Genomic DNA, 27,012 nt, shown 5'->3' with positions numbered 1-27,012 from the left:
CGGATTTTCTGAAGAGGCCTAATGGTGCATTTCCTCCAGAACTTGGCTGGCAGAGACGAGCCTCGGTCTGAGGGTAAGAATAGAATATCTAAGAGGTTTAACATAGTTCGGTTTATTTGGAAATTATCAAGACACAATGTTCAAGTTTGAAGAAGTCACATATTTTTGGATCTCTCCTCTTCCTCCGTCAGATCACTTACTCGCTTTCTACTTGTTTGTTTTTCCTCTCCACCTTTTCATTTCTCCGTCTGTGCCTCTTTTCATCTTGATTTTATTGTCCCCTCTGCCCCCAGCTGCAGATCTCTCCTCTCTCTGTATTTTCTCCCACTCCCTCTGAGCGCGTGGCTGAGGTGTGAGATCATTCTCCTTCTGGGTGGCTTTCCTGCTATATGTCACTGTCATCTGTTGGCACTGATGCTTGAGGGGGGGTCCCCTTTTCCAAAAACACACCGCACTCCGCTTCACCACCCTGAGCATAATAAATTCTTGGGCACGAGACTGGAGAGGGGTGCACCAACGGAGCAGCGTGTTTTACTGGGCTTGGCAGGGTAACACATAGACCGGTGAGAGAGGGAAAGCAGAGGGAGGTGGAGGTGGAGGCGGAGGAGGAGTGGGGGTGGGGGGGGTGTAGCAAAAGAAGGGTGGAAGATTTATAATTGAATAACTCCCCGAAGCAGGGCAGCGGGGATTGGCCCTGCCAGGAAAAGCAAACGCCAAGGAGCGAGTGAGGCCTGTGGAAATCAGCCATTAAAGTGAGAGCAGAGAAACACTGGGCTGTGATGTGCCTCAGCAGGAAGGTGCGAGATTTACTAATGATAACTGAAAAACCACAACACCTCCACCAAACTCTGATTCTGGAGCTACACAACCCAGCGTTTTAAATTACAAACACAAATCAGTGTCTCAGTTGTAAAATAAAAATCCCAGCACAGAGTTTGTGTCTGACTCTGTGTTAAACACGACAAGTTTTATCTTAAGACTTTTTATTTTAAAACAAAATAATGCATGTATGACATCCAAAACTGCAGATGATACACATATAATTATATTTATTTTCAATTGTAACCATAATTACTGCACACATTATATTTCTGGCTTATATTTTATTATGAATGTTACTGTCTTATTTAATAATGGGGGTCCATGCAGAAAGAAGAAGAAAATCCGCACGCTGAATTAGAGCTCCCAGTAAGTTTTTAATGACTAAATCTGAATCGTCTTTTGAAGTTGCCTGAGGAAGACCGTTTGGGTCGAAACATTGCTTTTTTAGTCATTAAAAACTCACTGGGAGCTCTAATTCAGTGTGTGGATTTTCTTCTTCTTTCTGCATGGACCCCCATTATCCAGCACCTGACCTAAAGCAGGATTGGATGTGCGCACAACTATTCTGTCTTCTTCTTCTTCTTCTTCTTCTTCTTCTTTCTTATTTAATAATGGGTACATTATATATATATGTATATATTTTTTCAAATCTTTATATTACAGTGTTGCACATGGTCTAACAAAGCAGTGTTAGTACGAGTGCCACAGTTTAAAAAAAAACACATAATAATAATAATAATAATAATAATAATGATAATTTTATATAAACAAAATACTCAATGGATAACAATCAACCAAACAACAGACAGACAAATGACCAAAAATAACAAATTATACGTTGTGCATTTGAAAGGTGTAATCATGCTAATCAGGACAAAAAAAAGAAAAAAACCCCCAGACAGAACTTGACACGGTGTCCCAGAATGTCAACAACCAACGCACTCAGGGTACCTTGCACGTCGTATCTGGACGTGGAAAGTCCATCACCAAACGCGGATATGTGACGAGGTCGTAGTGAGAATGTGTTGAGAGTGTGGATCGGGAAAACATCACCATGTGTGGCTGTGACTGTCACAACAACTTGTGTAAAAAGAAAATAAAAGTGGGACGAGCACAGAACCCTGAGGCACTCCTTTACTGAGTCAGTTTAACGTGGCCGTTAACAGTAAAGATTATTAGAAATCTTCACAAACTAAAAAAACAGAAAAGACAAAAAAAGGTGGAGGGGTCCGTCAGTCAGGAGACAGGGATTGAGGATAGTTAAAATATGTTTTGAAAAAAGACTGACACTTATTGTAAAACTGATCTGATTTACCTCTCGTTGAGTGTTGGATCATCTCTAGCTTTAGAAGGGACAGGATATCACTGAGCCACTGAGGGCTGGTGGGAGCCTTAGTAGACTTCGAGTGGAGAAGAAGATGGCATCTTGGCAGTAAGAAAGTAATAGCTAGGTGTATCCTCAGGAAAGCCAAAATAGTTATTGAAAGAATTTTTGACAAAGTATGGAAGTGCCAAAAACAGGACAATAATGGACAAAAGAAAAGTAATAGATTCAGCGTTATGAGTTACTGGTAAATTATTATTTCATCGTCATAATTTCCAAATTTCCTCCTGTCTCCACTATTGCAGCTTGTTATATTTTGGTTTTACTCAAGTCTTGTTTGTCCCATCTGCAACTAGTCCAAAATGCAGCAACAAGAGTTTTAAGAAGGTCACGAAAGAATGAGCACATTACCCCCGTTGCTGCCTCCTTACACTGCCTGCCTGGATACATTTTAATATTCTGATGTTAGTTTACAAAGTGTTAAACGTCACAGAGCTCCTCTCCCCGTATCACACTGTCAGAGAACTGAGATCATCTCGTCAAAGACTTCTCTCTGTCCCGAGATTCCGGTCTAAGTGATACAGGGACAGGGTTTGCTCTATCGCTGCCCTGAAACTCTTGAATTCTCTTGCTCTCGCCGTCCGATTTTCCCCGACCATTGTCAAGAATCATCTTAAAACACACTTAATCTGTAGCCTTTAACTGGGCATAGTTGGTGTTACTGTCACACTGTATAAAGGGAAAACAACCCTATACTATAGGTTTGATAATAACAAAAATTATATGTTATTATTACTTATTATTATTTTACTGCTAACGTCACTCAGACTCTTGTGTTTCTCTCTTTGCTTTTGTTTCTGTGTGTGCTGTCAGAGCAGTTTGGATCAACTTTGCTTGTGTTATAGTGCTATATAAATACAGTTGACTTGACATTTTACTGCACTTTGTATATTGTTTCATTTGTATTTTCATGTGCGCTGGTTAATTGGAGTCATCGTGTTCGCTTGGTTCTGAGCTAATTGGTTCCTACCTGCCCTTGTTTTGTGGGGACAGGTACAACTGATACACTGAGAGAGTGACGCCTCGTGTTTAACAGTGAAGAGACGTTGTTGTGCCCCTACGTTGGGGAGTGTTGGTAGAAATAAAACGGAGAGGAAGAAACAAATGGTGTAGCCTGGAAGACGTGGGAAACAGTTAGGAACAGAGGGTTACACAATGTTGGGGCGGGGGGGCACATATGAAAAGCCAGAAAATGTTCAGCGTCAAACACTTAAATTTTCCTGCATTCTGGTGATTTTTTTATGCACCAATTTGTGCATTTTCTGCATCACTGATGTCGTTTATATGCTCAGACTATCCCACTATTATTCTGAATCTGATGCAGATCGAGTGAACAGCATATTCAGCATTTTCCGATTAAGGCAGGCGTGTCAAACACACGGCCTGGGGGCCAGAACCGGCCCGCCAAAGGGTCCAATCCGGCCCACTGGATGACCTTGCACACCTAATTCTGATGCATTTGTGAAGGCTGAGAGGTGCCAGGTTTCAGGAGCAAGTTAAACACTGAGTAGTTTCCTTCATGTAAAATGCTGCTTATTTTTTTTTTTACTGTTCTTTTCTTTCACATTAGTTTGGTGTGGTGACGTCAGGATTACGATACACAAGTGGAAGTGTATAGAAAAATGCACATGTAATGACAGTGAGTAGGAGCCTGTGGAGAGACTGAGATATATTGTTGAAATTGCATTCATTCGTCTGGAGACATCACAAGCTGTTTGTCGTCTGTTTTGTAAATGGATTCATGTTTTTAAATGTATTTCTCTGAACAAAAAAGGGGAAAACATTTGGAGGTGTTTGTTATTTATAGAATAGTATACAGTGGTTTTACTGGTCCGGCCCACCTGTGTGTGGCCTGTGTGCTAATATGACTTTGACACCGCTGGATTAAGACATGCGGGATATGCCGATATTATTCGGGTTTTAGGAGCATTCCTTGAACATGAATACAGTGCATTTGGAACATGTGCCACACACGGCACACGGCATTTGCGCTTTGTTCACAAACTAACTCGCCAACAGTTTTCAAGGCTGAGGAAGAGATGCATGCCCAAAACAAAAAGCCCTCATTTCTGCTCGGAAGGAGAAACAGACCGACTTTAATCATCATGAAAGACTTGGATGTCAACAGGTTTTTGGATGCGTGCAAATATTGCAACACTGACAGAGGCTGTTGTTGCACAGTCGAACCAGTCCACCACCAATGGAAAAAAGATAAAAATATGCAAATAAGCAAATGGCACAGGTGGCTCCAGCCTTTACACTTTTCCATATTTTGATGTGAGAGATGACATGTTGGGACACATTAATCAGAGGTTAAACAGCTGCATGTGAATGGGAATATTAGTGGAATATCTATTTTTTATTAGCCACGTAAACAGCTCTGTAGGAATATTGCCTTTTTTGGAATATGGGCAAAAACCAGAAACAATTGTGCATGTAAAGACAAAGTCAAATTTCAAAGTTAAAGTCCTCTGCTGAGTTCATGTTTTTGATAATGGGGTCAACACTTGTGAAACGATGGGTTTGATTTTGAGCTTCAAAACTTAAGTTCCTGCATTTTGGTGATTATTTCTGCACCAATTTGTGCCTTTTGTGCATCAGTATATGGTGTAAATGTGTTTTGTTTTTGGCAAAGTGACAGCTTTGTGCTGCTTTGATGTTTTTATTAAATGCATGTTATAAATAATCTGCGCCTCTGTACTGTTGGACCAAGATAACCTTCTTCTTGGGCGGCTTTATATCATTTCTACCATGCGTTTTTTAATTATGTATACTCACTAAATATGTGTCATTGTGTCACCAGAGTTTATGTTATTTTTATATCGCTTTCAGTTGATTTTCCCAGACTACATGGCATGGCTGTAAACTTTTCTCCACATACAATAGTTTCAATATTTGGGGGGTCACAGATGACACGGTGGGTTCCAGAGTCCTCCACCAGAAAATTTTGAACTTCAAACACTCGTCTCGTCTCGTCTCGTCGTCCTCCGCTTAACTTCAAACACTTATTTTTTTTAATGCACCAATTGTGAAATTCCTCGCATCAGTGTAAATGGCTTTCATTTTGTTAAAAATCCTCTTCGTGTTTTTATTGAGGGACAAATGCACATGTTCAACAATTTGACCGGGGCGGGTTATTCAGTAACAAACAGTGACATGTAAGTTTAGAAAGAGCTGGAGAAGATTATAACAGTTTGCAACCTTCCTATATTTTAGTTTGGGTAAATAAATACAAATAATACAAAGACAAACTGTGGTGATATAAAGACACAAATTTAATGTGTGTACAGCATAGGTGTGGACTGGAGTCACACATTTGATGACTTTGGACTTAATTTGACAAAATCTTTGTTGAACACAACAAGTTATCTTAATCTCACAAATTTATTGTTAGTTGTGGGTGTTAGTTTAGTATTACAGATGCCCACAGGGGCGTAGGTTTTATTTTGACATTGGGGGGGGGGGGGGGGGGGGACACATATGACATGGTGGGTTTGGGGTCCTTGGCCTTAAATTACAAATTATGTTGTAAATGTCTTTAATTTTGCCAAAAGTGCTCTGCTACTTTCATGTTTTTTATTGGAGGGGACAAATGCTCATGTTCAAACATTTGAGGGAGACATGTCCCCTGTGTCCCCCCAGAATTTCTACACGTGTTATTAATAATCAGTTAAAATTAGAGACGTGTAAGTTTGTAAAGAGCTAGAGAAGATTATAACCGTCTGTAGCAATGTCATATTTTAGTTTGGGTAAATAAACTAAAAATAATACAACAATAACACAAACTTTGGTGCTTTATTGACCCAATGACTTAATGACTTTAGACTCCCAAAAAATCAAAATAGATGTGAAATCAGAACTCAGACTTTAACACCAATGACCCGTGATTTCACTGTGACTGCAGCCTTTGGATCTGAAAATATCTGACACCTTCCCTAAAGACATAGGCGTAGATTTCAGGGGGGACACAGGGGACACGTCCCCCTCAGTATTTAGAACATGTGCATTTGTCCTCAACAATAAAAACATGAAAGTAGCGGAGAACTTTTATTCTGACAAAACTAAAGACACTTACACCATAAGTTAATACAGAAAACGCATAAATTGGTGCATTCACCAGAATGCAGAAAATTAAGATTTTGAAGCTCAAAATTTTCCAGTGGACGACCCCCAAACCAAACCTACGCCCTTCCCCCGAGCCCAAAGATCAAAAAGTTATCTAAAGACTGTGCCACGAATCAACTCATGTTAAAACTATTAATTTCCAGTGAGTCAACACTGATTCACTTAGTTTGAACCAATGACATTTTTGAAGCTGGTGAAGGACCCCCAAACCCACAAGTGCCCCCCCTCCCTCCTCCCATTGCTGAAACAAAACCTCCGGCCTTGGAGCAGTGATATAAAAACACCAGCAGCTCAGGGTCGACTCTTTGATTTGGGTTTCCAGTGAAATTAACCCAGTGTTGCAAATTTTAGGCAGCCGAACACTCTCATAACAAAATGCAGGCTGTGAGACACTCAACATATATGTAGGATATTTATTCCAAACTCTCACACTGGAACAACACATTGTTTTTCCTGTGCCGACTCGACTCACAGGGGTTATCCCAGAATGCACCGCTCTCTGACTTTGGGTCTTTTCTGTGGAATCAGAGGGAGCGAGGGCAGCGAGGCGGGGTGCTCCACCAATGAGTTTATCTTGCCTGTTTGGCTTGGCGTTAGCGAGTGGAGAATGAAAGCGTGGTGCAGCGGCACTGTTCGGCATGAATGGAGCTCCGGCTGAATCACTTCTCCCAGAGAGACGAGCTCCACATCACACTGAAGGTTGTGATAACTCAGAGCTGATAATCCACGTGGAACTGAGCAGAAACACTGCAGCCCTGTAACACGGCACGCACCACTGACGGGTCGTCACATAAAAGTCCATCCATCATGTGCACTGGTGTGATGAATCACCTTAATATGACATTGAGTGCAGCTCTCTGCGGTGACATATTCAATTTAAAACAGGATCCCCTTGTGTCTGATTCTGAGTGACTCTGCAGATTATGTTAAATTTAACTTGGAGACGATTCACAGGGGGAAAAAGTGTGGTCGAAAACAGGAAAATCTTGCTGGTAATCATTAAAAAAGAAACTTTAACTCGTAATAGAAGTGAGGATTTAATAAAGCATGTCACACTCAATGACGCACAAAGGAAAAAGGAAAGTCAAAAAGACTTTGAGCAGCGTGCTGGCAGCTTCTACCTCCTTCAGGATGGAAAACTGATGTGCAGTCACAGCAACACACACACACACACACTCACACACACACAGGCCTGGGGTGTCTGAGTTGCTTATTTTATCAGGTGCACTGACTTCTCCCCCTCCTCCAAAGACACTCCCCCTCCCCGACTGTGTGCAGTGTGTCTGCTTCAGTTTCTCCTGACGCCCTGCAGCAGAATGAGCTCATTATAGTGACAGAGATTTCTTCTTCTGATGCTCTTTAAAGACCAATAACACGTCTCACTCACCTGACCGCCATGTTCAAACACATTAAACAGCACCAAGTCATCGCTGTGCAAGTCTCAAGTCTTTGCACTCAAGTCCCGAGTCCTAATCTTTGAGTTTCGAGTCCTAAACAACTCGTAAACAGGATAAGAAAATATTAAACTTATAAAAATCATAAATGCCTTTTTAAAACTTGTAGTTTGTTGGAAGTTGTTGCGTCTCCATTTGTAATTTTCAACCTGCACATTTTGCACACTGCACTGTGTATTTTGTTGACGACCACATGGTTTTTGTGTGAAACTAAATTATCTTTGGGATCATTTTGTCAAACTGCCGCTCAGTAATTAACTTTAATTGTTCATGGTTTTCTCCTGCAGCCTGATTGGACGCTGTCTGATCGGTTTAAACAAAGTGGATCTGTGGAATTAAGTGTCAACTCGCTGGGAATGAAGGAAAATGAATCGATTCGTGGTGCACTCTTTAAATAACTTTTTAATCTTTGGGCTGGGGGGAGGGGCGAAGGTTTGGTTTCAACATCTGGAGGATTTTGGGAGGTCATCCACCAGAAAACTTTGAGTGTCAACCTCTCATTGTCCTTCATTCTGGTGATTCTTTCTGCACCAGTTTGTGGTGTAAATGTCCTTAGCTTTGTCAAAATGAAAGTCCTCTGCTACTTTTTTTTTTATTGTTGAGGACAAATGCACATGTTCTAAATACTGAGGGGGACGTGTCCCCTGTGTCCCCCCTGAAATCTACGCCCATGTCTTTAGGGAAGGTGTCAAATATTTTCAGATCCAAAGGCTGCAGTCACAGTGAAGTCACGAGTCATTGGTGTTAAAGTCTGAGCCGAGTTTGAAGTCTGTTTTTGGTTTTGCCAAATCAAGTCTAAAGTCTTTAAATCTGTTACCCAAGTCCATTTCATGGGACTCAAGTTCACACCTGTGGTGCACACTCACTAAACTGGGATCAATATAGCACCAGAGTTAATGTCATTCTCGTATTATTTTTAGTTTCTTTACCCAGACTAAAATATGACATGCTTGCAAACTGTAACAATCCTGTGGAGCTCTGTGTGGTGACACATTCGCCTAAATAGTTAAAACACGTGCAGGTTTATTTTTGCAAAATCAAAGACATTTAAACCGTGCACTGATGCAAAAAACTGCACAGTTGGTGCATAAAAAAATCAAGTGTTTGATGCTCTAAATTTGCTGGCGGACGACCTCCAAACCCTCCGTTTAATATGTGCCGCCCACCCCCAGTATTTATTAAAACTAACCCTATGAGCTTGGTTAATAATATGTGCATCCTGGGCAGTTTTGAACATCACAGGGACTCATTTTGTACAACCAACAATAGATTTGTGAGAGTTTTAAGATTAAACTTGTGTTCAACACCGATTTTGTCAAGTCGAGTCTAAAGTCATCGAAGCACCAGAGTTTGTGTCATATTTATATCACTTTTAGTCAATTTACCCAGACTAAAATAAGGCATGGTTGCAAACTGTTAAAACCTTCTCCAGCTCTTCATAAACTTACATGTCTCTATTTGTTACTGATAATGTAATATAATAATACAGGTATAAAAATCTGAGGAGCGACTCAGGGGACACGTTCCCATCAAATATTTGAACATGTGCATTTGTTCCCAAGTAAAACAAAAATTAAAGACATTTAAACTCTGCATTAATGCAAAAAATAGCACAACTGGTGCATGACGCTCAAAATGTTCTGGCGGAGGACGCCTGAGGCCAATGTGTCATATATGCCACAAGTGACACAAGTCTGACTCCAGTCCAGTTTACATCACTTTTAGTTTCTTTACCAAAACTGTTATGATCTTCTCTCGCTCTTTATGAACGTACATGTCAATGTTTGTTCAAATTTGGCAGGGACGCAGTGGACATGACAGTAGCAGAGGACTTTTGATAGAATTCATGACATTTAAAACCACACACTGATGCGGAAAAGCACAAATTGGTGCATAAAAAATGCAGGAAAATAAATATTTGACATGCAAACCCTCCATTTGACACGTGTCCCCCTCAGAATTAAAACCAAACCTACGCCCTTGGTTAATAATGTGTATCCAGTGCAGGTCTTTTGTACAACTAGCAATAAATTTGTGAAGTTTTAAGATCAAACTTGTTTAGTTCAACACTGATTTTGTCTAAAGTCATTAAACTTGTGACTGGACTCCTCCCCTCTGATGGTGACACGTCCTGTTATGTGTATAATTGTCCATATTCTGACTTGTTGCCTGCTGTATGGATCACATACGAGGCTTTCCACTGTCCCAGCTGTTCCTGAGTTACGACCTGCTGCATCTTCATGTTCAGCTGTGACTGAATCAACATGAGCTCTGAAACTGAGAGGAAACGTTCAGCTGTAGATTTCCAATCAGATAAGCTCTAACAGCAGAAGAGCTGCGGTGCATGATACGAATCTGATGTCGGCTCAGTTCGACCACAGCTCCTGCCACACTGTTTAAGATTAGCAGCACAAATATTAGACATTTGGTTCTGACAGAGAAAAAAGGAAAACCTCAGAACAGATTGACTTAGATGAGAAACGGGCTCTCGTGTGTGTGAGATCCTCTGAATGGAGCACAGAAAAGAGGAGTCAATGAGGAAAGTGTGCTCTTCTCTCAGGAGTGGGCAGCTTCAACAGCTCGCCATCAGGTAACAATCTTTTTATTTGTCTCAGCCCCTCGCTGGGTGCCAAAGTCTGCTGAAGGACTAGGCGTGCGGTGTGATCCATCAGCCCCGTCCAAGAGCTTCAGCGCAGTAATCCATCTAAAGCAGCCTCAGAATAGAATTAAATAAATACTCCCATGCTCTGAAACCTAGAATTATTTAACTACTGTCACTCTCAGTGTGGAGCAGCGCCGTGTCGACTCAAATGAGAAAGGAAAGGAGAAAATAAATCAGATCATCTGAATTAGTGGCGCGGAGGAATGGGCGGAAAGTTTGAGGAGAGATTTAGTAAATGTATGATTTATCCTGCCTGTGTCTCCAGGTGGAATCACACACATAAAGATTATCTTGTTTATTTTAGGTTTAGATGAGAGATTAGGGTTTGATTTAATCAGGCTGAGTTTGAGTCAGCTGCATATTTAGACTCCAGCCTGTAAATGGAAAAAGGAGGAAAAATTAAGTCAGAGCAGAGGTGTTGATTTCAGGGGGAGGCAGGAGACACGACCAACTCCACATTAACAACATGTTGGTGAATTAAGTCATCCAGGTCATGGTAATCTCATAGGCAACTCAAGCAGGCCCAGTTGCCTACGATATAGCATTTAAAACAAAATTTAGAAGATGTGCATTTGTGCCCCAAAGTTAAACTTTCACTCAGACAAAATTAAACCCATTTCCACCATAAACTGGTGCAGAACAATTTAGCAGACTGCAGGAAATTAAGTGTTTGACGCTCACAATTTTCTCACGGAGGACCCCCCACAACCCACCCTTTCATTTGTGTCCCCCCGGTGCTGAAACTAAACCTACGCCCCTGAGTCAGACTGGTTTTATTCCTCTGCACAATTCCAGCGAATAGGAGATGCAGGAGACACGTCCAGCTCAACATTTACACCATGTTGGTGACGATTCTCAGTCATCCAGGTCATGGTGATCTTATATCGTAGGCAACTCAAGCACGTCCAGTCGCCTATGATATAGTGCTTAAAACAAAATTTAGAAGATGTGTGTTTGTGTCCCCAAAGTAAAGACATGAATGTAGCAGGAGACTCTTACTATGACAAAATTAAGACACAATTACACCACAAATTGGTGCATAAAAATTCACCAGACTGCAGGAAATTAAATGTTTGATGTTTAAGTTTTTCTGGTGAAGGACCCCCCCCCAAAAATCCACCATTTCTTCTGTGTGTCCCCCGGTGCTGAAACTAAACTCACGCCCCTGAGTCAGGCTGTTTGGATCCTCTGCACACGTCCAACATTTAGAAGATGTGCATTTGTGCCCCCCAAAGTAGAGACATAAAAGTAGCAGAGGACTTTTACTCTAACAAAATTAAGACGTAATTACAGCACAAATTGGTGCATAAAAAATTGCCAAACTGCAGGAAATTAAGTGTTTGGCGCTCACAATGTTCTCACAGAGGACCCCTCCCCCCAAAACCCACCATTTCATCTGTGTGTGAGACTAAACCCATGCCCCTTGAGTCAAGCTGTTTGGATCCCTCTGCACGATTCCAACATTTAGAAGAAGACTTAAAAACAAGACTTCAAACAAAACAAAATTCACAAGTTGTGCATTTGTGCCCCCCACAGTAAAGAGCAGAGGACTTTTACTCTGACAAAATTAAAACCCATTTACACCATAAATTGGTGCATAAAAATTCACCGGACTGCAAGAAATTAAGAGTTAGACATTAAAAATGTTCAGGTGGAGGGACCCCACAAAACCCACCCTTTCATCTGTGTCCCTCTTTTTAGTTTTTATTTTAATTATTGCTGGATTATTTCTTAAAAAAAGAATAAATTGAATCATAATTGTTGCATCTGTTAACAACAGAATAACATAAAGTCTCCCTCAGGAGATGGTTTAAATTAGGAAATTACCTCTTTAAAATTTACAGCCTAATTAACTGCTCACATTGGACATTTAAAAATAAATAAATAAATAAATAAGATGACACTTATATCCAGTGATGACTTTAAGGCCATCGTACAGAATGTGGTGACAGAGACATGAGATTGTTTTTCCTGAGAAGCCACGATGTTTAAATAGTTGTTGTTTTATTGAGGATTTTTTTTTGCATCATATGTTGTATTTGTTGCATTTTAAATGTGTTTTAATTGGCTGCTATGTGAAAGAGATTTTCAACTTCAGTGGGACCTCCTGGTTAAATAAATAAATAAAATGACAAACAAAAAAATAAATAACTAAAAATAAGCGTTAATTAAGGTGTATTTGACTCAACCTCCTCTATGATGATAATAAAACATAAAATTTAAGTGATGCACTAAAGAGGCTCCTTTCATGATCTTTATGTTCGAACAGATGAGAAACTTAATTGACATGAAAAACGTGTTGAGCAGATTTTCTCGCGGGAACAGACGGACTGAGTGTGTGGCCCTGCAAAAATAAGGCAGTTATAGACATGTATAATTTCAGCGTTACACACACACACACACACACACACACCTGACAGGCCTGTTAATGTAAACCAACAGATGCCGTACTCACGGTTTTGATCATGGAGACTTATTAATATCAATATTACTGTTGCAGTTTCGTCATAATGTCACGCGTTAATAAAAGTGTTTCAGACTCTGAGCTTCTGTCAACACTCATCCAACACGCTGCTGTTCATGTGCATGAAATATAAAATTTTACAGGCTATTCTTTTGCAGTTTCAGTATATCAAATGAACCTTAATATCTCACAGAGCGTCTCAGTCGTTGCATTAAAAATACAGACAGAAGAGTTATTTGTCATAAATCTTTGTTTTTATTTATTTATTTATTTTTTTGATCGATTATTTGACGTGATCTTTAAAGTCAGGCCTCACAGACCTGCAGCTTATTTTAGCCTCTAATTATTTTTCACCGTTGTTTCTAATTTAATTTCTTGGAAAGAAGCACTTTTTAACATTTGGATGAAGGTTATATCTCACTGTAGGCTGCAATTTAGGGCCTAATCAATTATTAAATTAGCGCAGAGATGGTGAAAACACAGAAACTGGAATTAAAAGCACGTTAGAACATGACAAATCTCTAGATTATCCATATAATAATGGCTGTTTGAATCTGTACAAAATACAACTGAACGCAAAGTTTAAATATTGAGTTTTATTTCTTTCCAGAAAAAAAGTAAAGGAAACTCGTCATTTAAATATTTAAACAAAAAGAAGATAGTTCATGGTCAAAATAAAAAAGTTTTTTTGCCATAAAGGTGAAAAGGAGAGGTTTTTTTTTCAACATATCTACAACATTCTTTGAGCGCAGATTCATCGCTGGAGTAAATCTGCTGAAACTGTCTCTGTTACCTGAGAAAACACGAGTTCAGAGTCGCTGCTGGTTATTCATTGTGTTTGGAGAGGTCCACGGTGCCTCGCTGAGTCTGTAGTTTCTGATACTCCTGGTGTAAACTGATGAAGTGCGGGGACGCAGCGGGGTGGAAGAGCGCAGGAGACGCGTAGGCAGCGCTGGAGGTCAGAGGAGAGGAGTAGGCACATTGTGCCGGGGAGAAGGCGTCGATGCCGGGCTGCGCCTGGAGGAACGCCTTGGCTGTGAGCGCGCTGCGGGAGAAGAAGCTGGAGAGGGCCGGCAGGATGCTGCTGACAGGTGGGATGGTGGCGGGGGCGCACGGGGAGTGCGCGGGGTGATGGAGGTAGGGGTAAAGCTCCAGGCTGGGCAGCTGCAGAGCCGCGGCGCCGATCCCGTACGCGCCGTGCGGGAAGCCGTGCAGCCCGCTGGGCTCCAGGTGCTGCTCCTTCAGCGGGTCGAAGCGGAAATGCTGCCGCTTGAAGCGCTTCCTCCGCCGCAGGAAACTCCCGTTCTCAAACATGTCCGAGGAGTTTGGATCCAGCGTCCAGTAGTTGCCCTTCCCGGGGTTCCCGGGCTCTCTGGGCATCTTTATAAAGCAGTCATTGAGCGACAGATTGTGTCGGATAGAGTTCTGCCAGGCGGGGAACTTCTCCCGGTAATACACGAAGCGGTGGCTGATAAAGTCACAGATCTCGCTGAGGGTGAGCCGCTTCTTCGGACTCTGCAGTATCGCCATCGTTATCAGCGCGATGTAAGAGTACGGAGGCTTCACCGACGCGGGACCTTTGCTTTTAGCAGGAGAAGGACACGCCGGGTCGGGACTGTACGCGTCCCCCTCTTTGCTCTGTCCGCTGGAAGTCTCGGTGCTGCGCGACTCATCCAAAGGTAACAGCTGCTCCTCTGCGCTGTCTTTGAGTCCTTCCCCTACTACGTCGATAACAATATCCTCCATGATGTCCAAACCCAATGTCATAGTAGATGTCCGCGGGTGAAGCCAACACCACCTGCCAACAGGTGGGAGAGTGACAGCGCTGCTCTTAAACGCGATGACCAGATTTTTACGCACGACTCATCTCCATTCACAAAAAAAGAAGTGGAAAAAAACCCCGAGCACAATCCTCCTCCTACTTCTCCAAAACTCCTTCCAGACTCCTCCAAACCGCACGCGCTGATATCCTTTATTTTAATGCCTTTAAGCGCAACAGAGCGGTCAGCGAGTGATTGTGCGTAAAAGCGTAAAAGTGTGCACGTCCTCCGAGATGTCCAGCATCATCTGTAATCTCCGTTGCTTTCCTGTGGGTCGGGTGGATGTGATGTCACGTCGAGGCACGAGGAACAGGATCCTGACCAATGAAAACGGCGCAAAGGGTACCAAGAAGGCCGATACCAGCCTCCCAGGCACTCTCATCATCGGCGCGTCGGTGCCAAGTCGACGCGGACATCAGAGATCTGCTCAGTGAAAACATCCTTAAGAGCAGGAAATCAGAAGAGGGCTATTTTTAGAGGGGAGCCAGTGTTTTTGTTCAGGGATTTGAGGGTTGACTCCAGAGTGTCAAATTGTTACAATAACTACGAATTTAAGAAAGACAAAATAAAACAAGAAGGATGGTTGCAGCAGAGTGCGTCCACCAAAAACATTTTCAAACTTTTTCCTGAAGTCATGATCCCTTTCCAAAGAATGATTTAGTTTAGTTTTTATTTCTTAATTTTGCTCTTATTATCTTTTTATTCTGTGTAAAAAAAATCTTGAGAAATATTTTTAAAAATTACTTTTTTTCATTTTATTTCAACTCAAAAACGAAGAGGTGGAAACTGTTTGTGCCACGCTGATTGAAAGCGCTGATAAAGAACCATAAACACACATTTTAATTTCCAAATAAGATGATAGCCACGCTGGTGACATCAGATCACCATCCTGAATTTAAAGACTGAGGGGGGAAATCCCCAAACGCTTCTCTACGCGAGGCAGGGACTTAAGCCTTAATCCCCCTCGAGGGCTCCTGCAGCCGCTCTTTACGCACACACTTGACGCGCAATTACATGTTTTCAGACAGAGGATAAAACGCGAATGATGGATTCTGTGCTGCTGAGAAAATAATAATTTGTCGCTTGCACGGTGACTTCTCTGATTTTTTTTTGGTTTCTCTAAATTCGAAGAAGTCGAGCTTCTCTGAGATTGATAAATCTCCCCATGTGTGAAATGGAGAAGGAATAATATTTGTCGTGCAGTGTGAATAACCCGGGTTAGTAACTCTACTCTCTCTGTTCTCCATTTAAAGGCGAGCCTATCAAAGTCCTCCGTAACCCCGTCAGATTATCCTCTTTAATAATGGGCAGCTGAGAGCAGGATGGTGATATTGGGATGAAAGTAATAGATTTTCACTTGCGCAGACATAAAAGAGGAGTCAGGAGAGGAGGGCGCTTTTGGTATTGTTGGGAGGCCTCTGGTTGTTTGTGTTTAATGATGGAGCCCTTTGTTGGGGATTCCCACATTTCCTGCCTCTAATCGTATTGATACCTCGGGGCAGAGGGGGACTGGGTCCGGACTGGGTGGGCTATACGGTACCAGCAAAGCTGCAGATGATTTCCCCAAATTCATCACGCATGTCTTCAGATTGGAAACAGGCCCCGTGCGCGTTGTGTGGTTTCAATAAGGCGAGAGCGGGAGCGTCAAATCACCAGAGGAGCTGAAGGTATGGCATCATCTGAGCTCCGGGGACAAACTCAGGGGACAGTGGACACCAAACTGTCCTGCGCAGATGCATCTAAATGTTTCCCGATGTTAAACCTGCAGAAATGGCCTCCAGTTTTTATTTCTGGTAATTTTATAAAATCCCCATCATAAAAGACACGCGCCATTAAATCCAGGCTCTCAGTCTGAGGTGTTTTTCTTCAGTTCTTTTTATATATATAAAAAAAGCAGAAATATGGAAACGTTCAAATCAACAAGGCCTATTTTACCCATTACGCACACATCTGAACAATAACAAAGCTGCTATCTAACACAAACGTCCATTGTGGAGATCTTATTTGTTTTGCACCGCAGATGAAGAAGTGGGAGAGCGCAGCAGCCACCGAGGACTCGGTGTAATAACACGATTTGGCAGGAACTAAACAGGCCTGGGGGATCTCACTGGATCACTCTGGATAAATGAACCTACATCCGTGCGGGTCACAAAGCGGGTTAGATGGAGCTGTTCCGGGCTACTTCAGTTGAAATGTTTTCTTATCTCGGTGAAAACTTGAAGCCGTTCGCATGATTCACGGAGCGATAAAAAGCCGGAGCGTGTTTTTCATTGGGAGAGGCTGAGACGGCTTCAAAGAGGCTGAGGTTGTTTTCACATCATGCCCCCCTCTCTCATCTTGATCCCCTTAAAATCTTGGCAGCGCACTGGACAATAATATAACGTGTAATTTAAGGTATCATGAATCATAACTGCATGAAACGGAGTCAGACAACGGAGAGGTGCCGAGCCAAACACACACACACACACACACACACACACACACACACACACACACACACACACACACACACACAGAGTTTAGGGGAGGATACATGTGTAAATTTCACGAGCTGAACTGGTCATTAACACGTTATTTATGAGCTCCAGAACACATGACGCGATGAAACCTGTTCTCTCTGACTCTCATCATCTCTTTGTCCTCCTGTCTCAAAACTACTCTTCCTCACTGATCTTCGTGTTGTGTGGAGCCGTTTATGAGCAGTGACACATCTGTATCTGCAGCCCGATCAATCACAGGGAGGAGGACCTCTGACTGTGTGGCGCCATCTTGTGGCGAAATAGTGAAGAGCCTGGGTCAATTTCACCAACACTCATGGATCTGACTTTAACATTCTCTTTATGGTAATTCAGGTTGTTGAAACACAGAGGAGAGCAGGTCGACATCAGGGATATCAGTGTGTCCAGCTCCTCCAGGATGGCACATCCATGGATCCATGGAGCTGGACAGGGCCGTGGAAGGGCGTCAACCCAGCAGCAGGACCGGTATCTGCTCCTCTGTGTGAGGAGGAACAGGAGGAGCACTGCCAGAGCCCTACAACATGACCTCCAGCAGGCTACTGGTGTGCATGTTTCTGACCACACTGTCAGAAACAGACTCCATGAGGGTGGCATGAGGGCCCCATGTCCTCTAGTGGGACCTGTGCTCACAGCCCAGCACCGTGCAGCTCGACTGGTATTCACCAGAGAACACCAGAATTGGCAGGTCTGTCATTGGTGCTCTGTTCTCTTCACAGGTGAGAGCAGGTTCACACTGAGCATGAGAAAGAATCTGGAGACGCCATGGTGAACGTTATGCTGCCTGTGACATCATCCAGCATGACCAGTTTGAAGGTGGGTCAGTGATGGTCTGGGGAGGCAGATCCTTGAAGGGTCACACAGACCTCCATGTCATAGCCAACAGTACCCTGACTGCTGTTAGGTACCAGGATGAAATCCTCAGAGCGATTGTCAGACGTTACACTGGTGCAGTGGGCCCTGGGTTCCTCCTGGTGCAGAGGGCCCTGGGTTCCTCCTGGTGCAGCGGGCCCTGGGTGTGTCCTGGTGCAGAGGGCCCTGGGTGTGTCCTGGTGCAGAGGGTCCTGGGTTCGTCCTGGTGCAGCGGGCCCTGGGTTCCTCCTGGTGCAGTGGGCCCTGGGTTCCTCCTGGTGCAGAGGGCCCTGGGTGTGTCCTGGTGCAGAGGGCCCTGGGTTCATCCTGGTGCAGCGGGCCCTGGGTGTGTCCTGGTGCAGAGGGCCCTGGGTGTGTCCTGGTGCAGAGGGCCCTGGGTGTGTCCTGGTGCAGAGGGTCCTGGGTTCGTCCTGGTGCAGCGGGCCCTGGGTTCCTCCTGGTGCAGAGGGCCCTGGGTTCCTCCTGGTGCAGTGGGCCCTGGGTTCCTCCTGGTGCAGCGGGCCCTGGGTTCCTCCTGGTGCAGCAGACCAGGCAACGTTTTTCCAATCTTCTATTGTCCAGTTTTGGTGAGAAAACCCGTGTGAATTGTAGCCTCAGTTTCCTGTTGTTAGCTGACAGGAGTGGCACCTGGTGTGGTCTTCTGCTGCTGTAGCCCATCTGCTTCAAGGTTGGACAAGGCGTTGTTGCTTCAGAGATGCTCTTCTGCACACCTTGGTTGGAACCAGTGCTTATTTGACTTCCTGTTGCCTTTCTATCATCTTGAACCAGTCTGGCCATTCTCCTCTGACCTCTGGCATCAACAAGGCATTTTGGCACACTGGATATTTTCTCTTTTTGGGACCATCCTCTGTAAACCCTAGAGATGGTTGTGTGTGAAAATCCCAGTAAATACTCAGACCAGCCCGTCTGGCACCAACAACCATGCCACGTTCAAAGTCACTTAAATCACCTTTCTTCATCATTCTGATGCTCCGTTTGAACTTCAGCAGGTCACACAGCCGTTACATGAAGTGTGGCTACAAAACACCTCTTTCATGGCAGACATTTATACTTGGCGAACCAGGAAAAGCACAAGTGTAATAACATTAATCATGGCTGCATTCCCTGATATTGTGCATTCTGGCTCACTGTCATGGCGGACTGCTGGGACACCTAAATGGAACAGAGCCACCTGTAATGTTATCAGTAACGCCTGTGTTTTTTCTACTATGTCTGCTGTGGAAAAAAAAGGCACATTTTTTTAGGCCACCATCCACTGACTAAACTGATCACGAACTAAGACCTGCATGGATTTTAGAGGTTCACTGTCTCAACTTTACAATGTACTGGCTTCACCTAAATTTAAATGACAAGATTTGAGCTCCTGATCGTTAAAGGGGAACACCATATGAATTAAGAATTCCAGTACGTTATTTCCATGGCCGATATGTCAATCAATATTTGTAACCATGAGCTACTCTCTTTCAAAGCCAGAAACCAGAGAAGTAAGTCTCAAATTTGTGATGTCACCAGGCTGTAAACACATTTATTACTGCTGTAAAGTTGGGCATTTTAACATGTAGGTCTGTGGCAGGCATGCTCAAAGTCCATCCTGGGGGCCAACTGTGGCCCGCGGAACAATATTAAATGGCCTCCAGCTTGTTGTTCAAAATATACTATACGTGTCCCCCCACACAATATTTCTGAATCAAGCAAGAACACTTTGCATTTTTTCCGTTCACCTCACAGTCAACAGCAGACATTTCCTGTTTGGTAGCAAACTTTCAGGAGCGGGGGAAAGTTGAATTATTGTCCATTGAAAGACAAAACAGTTGTCTCAGTTGTTTCATTTGTATGTGATTTGTTTTGTAATAACCCATATTATCTAATCCGACCCCTGTTCAGAAAAGTTTGGAAACCCCCTGTCTATGGGGACTGACTCGCTCTTGGAGTCAACCTCAAGAAGCCATTAAAGGAACTGAAGTTTCTGGCTTCATTTTTCAGCCCTCGAGGTTTCTACTTAGCTAAAACTCAAACTTGTGATGTCAGTGAGAATAAAGTCTGGAGCTGCTCCACAGACAGTGAATTGGAGAATATGTTATAGATGACACTGTGAGCACACACAGGGGAATGTTCTGAGCACATGGGTTCATTTTCTGTTTCAGAGCTGGGAGCAATAGAATAAAGCTCATTTGGGTACATTAAAAAAAAATCATATGTGTGCCGCGCTTTGGAAAGCAGAGCTAAATGGTAAACAAACATGGCAGCACACCGGTAAGGTAAGACAACACGTTTACATGTCGTTTTCTATATGTTCTCTGACATTTATCCTAACGATATGAGGCGGTCTTTGTGGAAAAAAAGCTTGTTTAGTGGACTAACTTTGCACTTGAAGGTTGCCCGTTCACTTACATTTTAACAGGTCTGACTCTACAATGCGCCTGGCTGTATCTAGGCTAACGGCTAACATGCTAACTATTATTTTTATGTCACTAGTCACTTGAAACATATTTAGGACGATAGGAGACAGGTTGAAATAAACCAAAATTTCCCTTTAACTGCAATGTTTTGATCACCTAAAAAGGTCTTATCAGTTTGTGGTTGTATCAATAGACTCTTTACTGTAAGTGGTCAGAAGTTCAGTTTTTCCAGTAAGAACATTTTGTTTTAATACTTTTAAGCCCGTTTTTCACTAGCAAAAATTAGCGTTAGCATTATCACAGTTAGCTATAGCTGTAAATGCACCATGCTACCCAAGCTAGCAGCTAGCCTTAGGCTTAGCTTCGCCTTGTTGTCCAAAAACAATCACTTCTGGCTGTAATAATCCAAAATGGTGACAGCCAAACTGTCAAACGTGAGTCCTTGTGTGTGGACAAGAGTCCACAAACCAACGGCTGACGTCATGATGGCTACGTCCATCAGTTATACAGTTTTTAGCACTCTAGTTCTTTGATTAGGAAGACCGTTATTAATGTTCACAAATAATTTTGGACTGTCTCAGATCATAGGAATACCATGTATGATTTTTTTTTAAAGGGGGGGTCTGGTATCTCTTTAACATGATGCACAGATGGCATGTTGAAATGTGTTTTACTGATCAAAACAAATGTATTTATCATGTTGTCAGTGATGTAAGTCAGTAAGTAAACTGTACATGATCCAATGTAAAGGTCAACCATACACCTTTTTATGGGCCCCTTGGCCTTGGGCTGGGGTCATCTGTACCCTTTGACCCCAGTTCACAGTTTTATGAGGAACCTCTGGTCTGTGCTTTCTATGTCCTGTAACTTCTTTATGGCTTGTTAGTGTTGAGCCTCTGTAGCTTCACAGATTGGTCCTTTGGAGCAGAGTCCCACAGCAAAACAGAAAAGCCAAACTTAAAACACTCGACCCTTAGTTTGACTTGTGAATGTGTTGACAGGTTGAATAAAAATATATCCTGATATAGTGGAGGAGACAGCCACTAAACAACTTCTCTGTAAGGACACGGAGTATTAACAGATCACACAATCCTGTTTTACGATGCAATTATACAATAATAATGATAATTTACAACTGTGATGACAAGTATTGAGTCCTCAGAGCTTAAATAAATCCCCTCCTTCCTCTGGTTAATGTTGGGTTTTACTGAGTTAGGACAATTTAAAGAGTTTCTTGACTTGTCCAATAGAGGGCGCCGTTACATCAGTAATAATGATGAAGCTTTTTTGGCATCCACAGAAACACATCCACTCCTGCGCTGCAGAAACTGGGCTGACTCAAGTGTTAATACACACTGGGTACATTCAGAGTCCAGTTTGCATGCAAGTGGTCTACTGTGGAGTTTCCCTGAGATATAATGATGTTGACAAGTGAACCGAGCATCATGTGAGAGACAGTAACACACTGCACTTTGGTCAAAACGCATCACTGCCTCGCTGACCTCAGTGCACGCCTTGACACTAAAAACTACCACACCACGCCAAGTGCCTGCGGGACACACGGCAGAAGTTTCCAACATTATTTTGTATTGAGAGTGACAGCGGCGGTCTGTGTGCAGTGTTGAGTTCAGCCCCTGAGCTGCTGTCAGATGAGGCTGAGGATGGAAGGAATGCAGATGCTGTGTTTTGAAGCTCAGCTCGTACCGTGTTGACTGCTCATCAGAGGTTAGGGCGCTGGCTGGGGTGGCTGTATGCGACTGACAGTGAGCTATTAAACCACAGGGTGTAATGTGACGTTACATGGGTTGGAGACTTTACAGGCCTCGGTGGTTAATGCAGAGAGATAAGTGAGACAACTGCAGAGATGCAGACATATGCACAACATATCTGAGCCCTGTTTACTTCCTGTTTTCTCCCTCATGCAGCCTCTGATGGGATGCTAATCTTCCACTGTCATCGTCTTGACTGGCATTGTTTTGACAGCGTGTTACAGCTCGTCCAGAGGGGACACAGAGGCATGTCACAGAAAAATGCATGTGGTGGGAGGAGAGTTTGTTTGGACGAGGATCTCCTGAGAAATGTAGAAAATAAGATCTGACTTGTTGCAGGATTGTGTGACGTCAGCGGGCAGTTGGCGGTGAGTCCGGGCAACGATACTCCACAACCCAGAGTGTAAACACACACATCAGGCTGCAGCCACACACTCTCTTTCATGAGGCTTTCTGAAGTTTGGATGTGAGAAGTCTCCGAGGTCAGCGGGAACGGACCACCTGGTTTTAGTAATCCTCCAAAAACACAACTGTGAGATGGTTTGCTTAGACTGAAACTTTGTACCGCCAAACTCCTCCATGTTCTCACAGGGAGCGATTTTCCAAACAGCTGAGAGAAACAAGACGAAGTCACAACCATCGACTGTAGGGTCAAAACCTAGAGTGGCTCAACTGTGTATGAAACACCGGAGGGCGATTAATTTGAAACAGGAAGTGACGGCATTCACTCAGTCACGGGCTGTGTCTGAAATCATTCACTCAGTCACTATGACCTACTCACTGTCTGTGTAGAGGACTGCACAGTGAGCTCAGCTGGAACATTACAAAACACTTTCGGACACTAGTCAGGTCGTTTTCTCTGCAACGTTAATGACATCATCACTGATGTGTCACATCAGCGTCAGCTGGTGAACCAACAGTAACAAATAACAACGTGGATATTTGTGATAAATAATGATGAAGTACCAGTTACAAACGTTACAAAGAACTTTATGGCTGTTTGTGCTGCATTGCGGTGTGTTTTATTGCGTTCTGTTACAGTGCCATGGATTGTGTTGTGGTGCGTTGAGTTGTGTTATGTTGTGGTGCGTTGAGTTGTGTTATGTTGTGGTGCGTTGAGTTGTGTTGCGTTGTGGTGCAGTGCATTGTGTTGCTTAACGTTGCATTGCATTATGTTGCGTAACGTAGCGTTGCGCAGCATAGCGTTGCGTAACATTGTGTAATGGTGCGTTGCATTGCATGTGTGTTGTGTTGCATTGCGCTGTGTTTTGTTGCAGTGTGCTGTGTTGTGTTGCATAGTGTTGCGTTGCATAGCATTGCTTTGTGTAGCATAGCCTTGCGTTGCATAGCATTGTGTTGCATATCGTTGTGCAGGTGTGTTGCATTGCAGTGTTACTTTGTGTGCAGTATGACGACTCGGTCAGGGCACAGAAAAGGGAGTGCCGGAGGGCCAAGCGGAAATGGCGCAAGTCGACAAGACAAGGTTCAGACCATTAAAAATGCCATCAATTCCACAACACCAATAACAACCCTGCAGCCACCTAGACACTTAGAGCTGACTCATTTTGCACCTGTAACTGACAAAACTGTCCAAGAGATCATCACCAGTCTGAGTGCATCTACATGCTGCCTCGATGTGTTACCCACTAGATTTCTAAAGTCTGTGTTGAGCAGTTTGTTACCACCACTCGCTCACATAGTTAACATGTCACTACAATCTGGAACATTCCCAAAGGCCTTGAAAACTGCGGTCACAAAGCCTCTCCTAAAGAAGAGCAGTCTTGATGCCACAGTACTGAACAACTACCGGCCCATTTCAAATCTGCCGTTTTTAGGCAAAGTCCTCGAGAAAGTTATTTACCAACAGCTTACTGACTTTCTCCTAAAGAACAACTCCTTTGATGTTTTCCAGTCAGGTTTTAGACCCCATCACAGCACTGAGACCGCTCTTATTAAGGTGACAAATGACATCCGCCTGAACACTGACGCAGGCAAAGTCTCAGTTTTAGTCCTGCTAGATCTGAGTGCTGCTTTTGACACTGTCGATCATGAGATCCTTTCACAGATCTGATCACAGAGAGACTAGAGGACTGGGTGGGCATCTCTGGCACTGCCCTAAATTGGTTGAAGTCCTATCTAGAAGACAGGAAGTACTTTGTTGAAATTGGTAACTGTGTCTCAGACCACATGGCCTTGACCTGTGGGGTGCCCCAAGGTCGGACCCCTTCTGTTCAATCTCTATATGCTGCCTTTAGGCCAGTTAATACAAAGTAATAATGTGTCCTACCACAATTATGCAGACGACACTCAGATCTATGTCTCACTGACAGCAGGTGAATATGGACCAGTGGATTCACTCTGTCACTGCATCCAACAGGTCAGTGTGTGGATGCAAAACAACTTTCTCCAGCTAAATTCAGACAAGACTGAAGTCATCGTATTTGGTCCACAGAAACAAAGAGAAGGTGTCAGCAGTCACCTCCAGTCTCTCTCTCTAAAACCTACAAATCAGGTTAGAAATCTCGGGGTAATAATGGACTCAGACTTGAACTTTAACAGCCACATCAAATCAATAACATCAGCAGCTTTTTACCATCTAAAAAACATTGCCAAAATCAAAGGTATAATGTCTAAACCTGACTTGGAGAGACTTATCCATGCATTTGTCTCTAGTAGGTTAGACTACTGTAACGGCCTGCTCACTGGCCTCTCCAGACGGGCCGTAAGACAGCTGCAGTACATCCAGAATGCTGCTGCTTGGGTCCTGACCAGAACCAGGAAGTACGAGCACATTAGTCCTGTGCTCAGGTCTCTACACTGGCTTCCTGGGGCTCAGAGAATAGACTTTAAAGCAGCTCTGCTTGTGTACAAGTCTCTCCACGGCCTAGCACCAAAGTACATCTCTGACATGTTAGTGCCATATGAACCATCTCGGACTCTGAGGACCTCAGGGACCGGCCTGCTGCTGGTGCCCAGAGTCAGGACTAAACATGGGGAATCAGGGTTCCAGTTTTATGCAGCTAAAATCTGGAACAGTCTTTCTGAAGATGTGAGACAGGCCTCTACTCTGACAACGTTCAAATCTAGGCTCAAAACAGCTCTATTTCACTGTGCATATGACTGAAAGGATCTTATCTGCACTCTTCTCTTTTAAAGTTCATTTTATAATGATTATTTATGTTTTTATTTTGTATTGTGATTTTAATGCATTTTCTTGTTCTGTAAAGCACTTTGAATTGCTTTGTGTACGAATTGTGCTCTACAAATAAACTTGCCTTGCCTACTTTGTGTTGTATTGAGTTGTGTTGTGTTGCAGTGTTACTCTGCTCACATTAAACCTATTATTAACGTCACACTGTCAGACGGACAAAAGAACAGAGAGCAGTGTGATTACGACCCGTTCTACAGCTGTCAGTAATTTTCTGTTAAACATTTGCTTCACTTTGTTTTATCAGTCAGTCATGTACAGTAATAACATCTGAATATAGTGTGTAACGTTTTGCATTACGCCATTGCAGAACTAATCACTGCTATTAGCGACCAAGCTCACTCGCATTAGCTAGCCTTAGCCCTCTTCAGTACAGTAATACTAAGCTCTAGAGAAATTTCAATCCGTGGACGTTTTATATCTGAAAAACCTTCCTGAGCCGAGACAAACAATTTAAAATCCCTGACATCATCACAATGTAAAGCCTATGAGTTTACTGGGAACTCGAAGGCAGGGCCAGCAGGAGAGACACTACTGCACGTATGCCACAGAAGTAAACCCAGAAGCTAGAGACTTTTCAGGTGTACGCAACAAGCGAGAAGCTTCAAAGGAGTGAGGAGTGAATAGACGCCAGCTTGGCATCCAGTATCTTTATTATTGAACATCTGTAGGTCCAGTAAAAAAGAAATCTAGACATGTTTTAAGATCAGAGCTCTAACTGCTTCACTGTAATTATGCAGTATTTGTTTTTTTATTTTACACACTGAGTGAGTTCTTCACACACACACACACACACACACACACACACACACACACACACACACACACACACACACCTTCTCTGCTGAGACGAAGGTGTGACATTTGTCGGAGCTGCTGGTGACATAAAAGCACCGCAGTAAATTATTTCCTGACACATGAAGCAAGTGGCTCAGTCACATGCTCTGACCCCCCTGCTCTCTCGTGAGTAGAGAGGGCCCATGCAGCAACTGGTCCCAGGACACCCCGGGGGGTCACGACCTCTGGGCGCTCTGGTGTGTATTTAGAGGTCAGACTGTTACATTGAGAGCCTGGTGCTGGTCCCGACATGGGCCCCTTCATAATCCATCACCACCCCTCTGACAGGGACACATGTGCACGTGGGGACCTGAAGAAGCATGAACATTTGATTTTTTTCAATATAGTACAATGATGTGAATAATAATGGAGTCTATAGGCGGCTGTAGTTAACGTGAACCAGTGTTACTGATTCAATCATAATTTACCAGCCCTGAAATATCTCACAGACACTCGTGAGCATGCACACCCTGACTGATACAAAAGTGAACTATAGTACTACTATAATATACTTTAAGCACTGCATAGCATCATGTAGCAGCCTTCTCAACCTTTTTAGTGTCAAGGATCCTCAAATGAACACACATTTTGTCACTGACCACCATTTGATTTCACAAGATTTCACTTCAGGGAGCTCCATCCAACTGCGGCTGAGGAGATAAACATGGAGGAAGTGAAA

The 27,012-nt window shown here is 43.3% G+C and overlaps 2 protein-coding genes across 2 annotated transcripts in view; both read right to left on the bottom strand.

Moving 5' to 3' along the window:
* kri1 (KRI1 homolog) overlaps positions 1 to 27,012 on the bottom strand; it is a 602,835-nt gene that overhangs the window by 465,916 nt on the left and 109,907 nt on the right. The window lies entirely within an intron of this gene.
* foxd7 (forkhead box D7) lies at positions 13,548 to 14,964 on the bottom strand. Its single transcript, XM_049560775.1, has one exon. The coding sequence runs from the start codon at positions 14,676 to 14,678 to the stop codon at positions 13,737 to 13,739; it is 942 nt and encodes a 313-aa protein (XP_049416732.1). The 5' UTR covers positions 14,679 to 14,964; the 3' UTR covers positions 13,548 to 13,736.

The sequence above is a fragment of the Epinephelus fuscoguttatus genome, linkage group LG19, assembly GCF_011397635.1.
Source record: "Epinephelus fuscoguttatus linkage group LG19, E.fuscoguttatus.final_Chr_v1".
NCBI lineage: Eukaryota > Metazoa > Chordata > Actinopteri > Perciformes > Serranidae > Epinephelus > Epinephelus fuscoguttatus.
The sequence above is the reverse complement of the archived record's forward strand: the minus strand, read 5'-3'. Positions and strand labels throughout refer to the sequence as shown.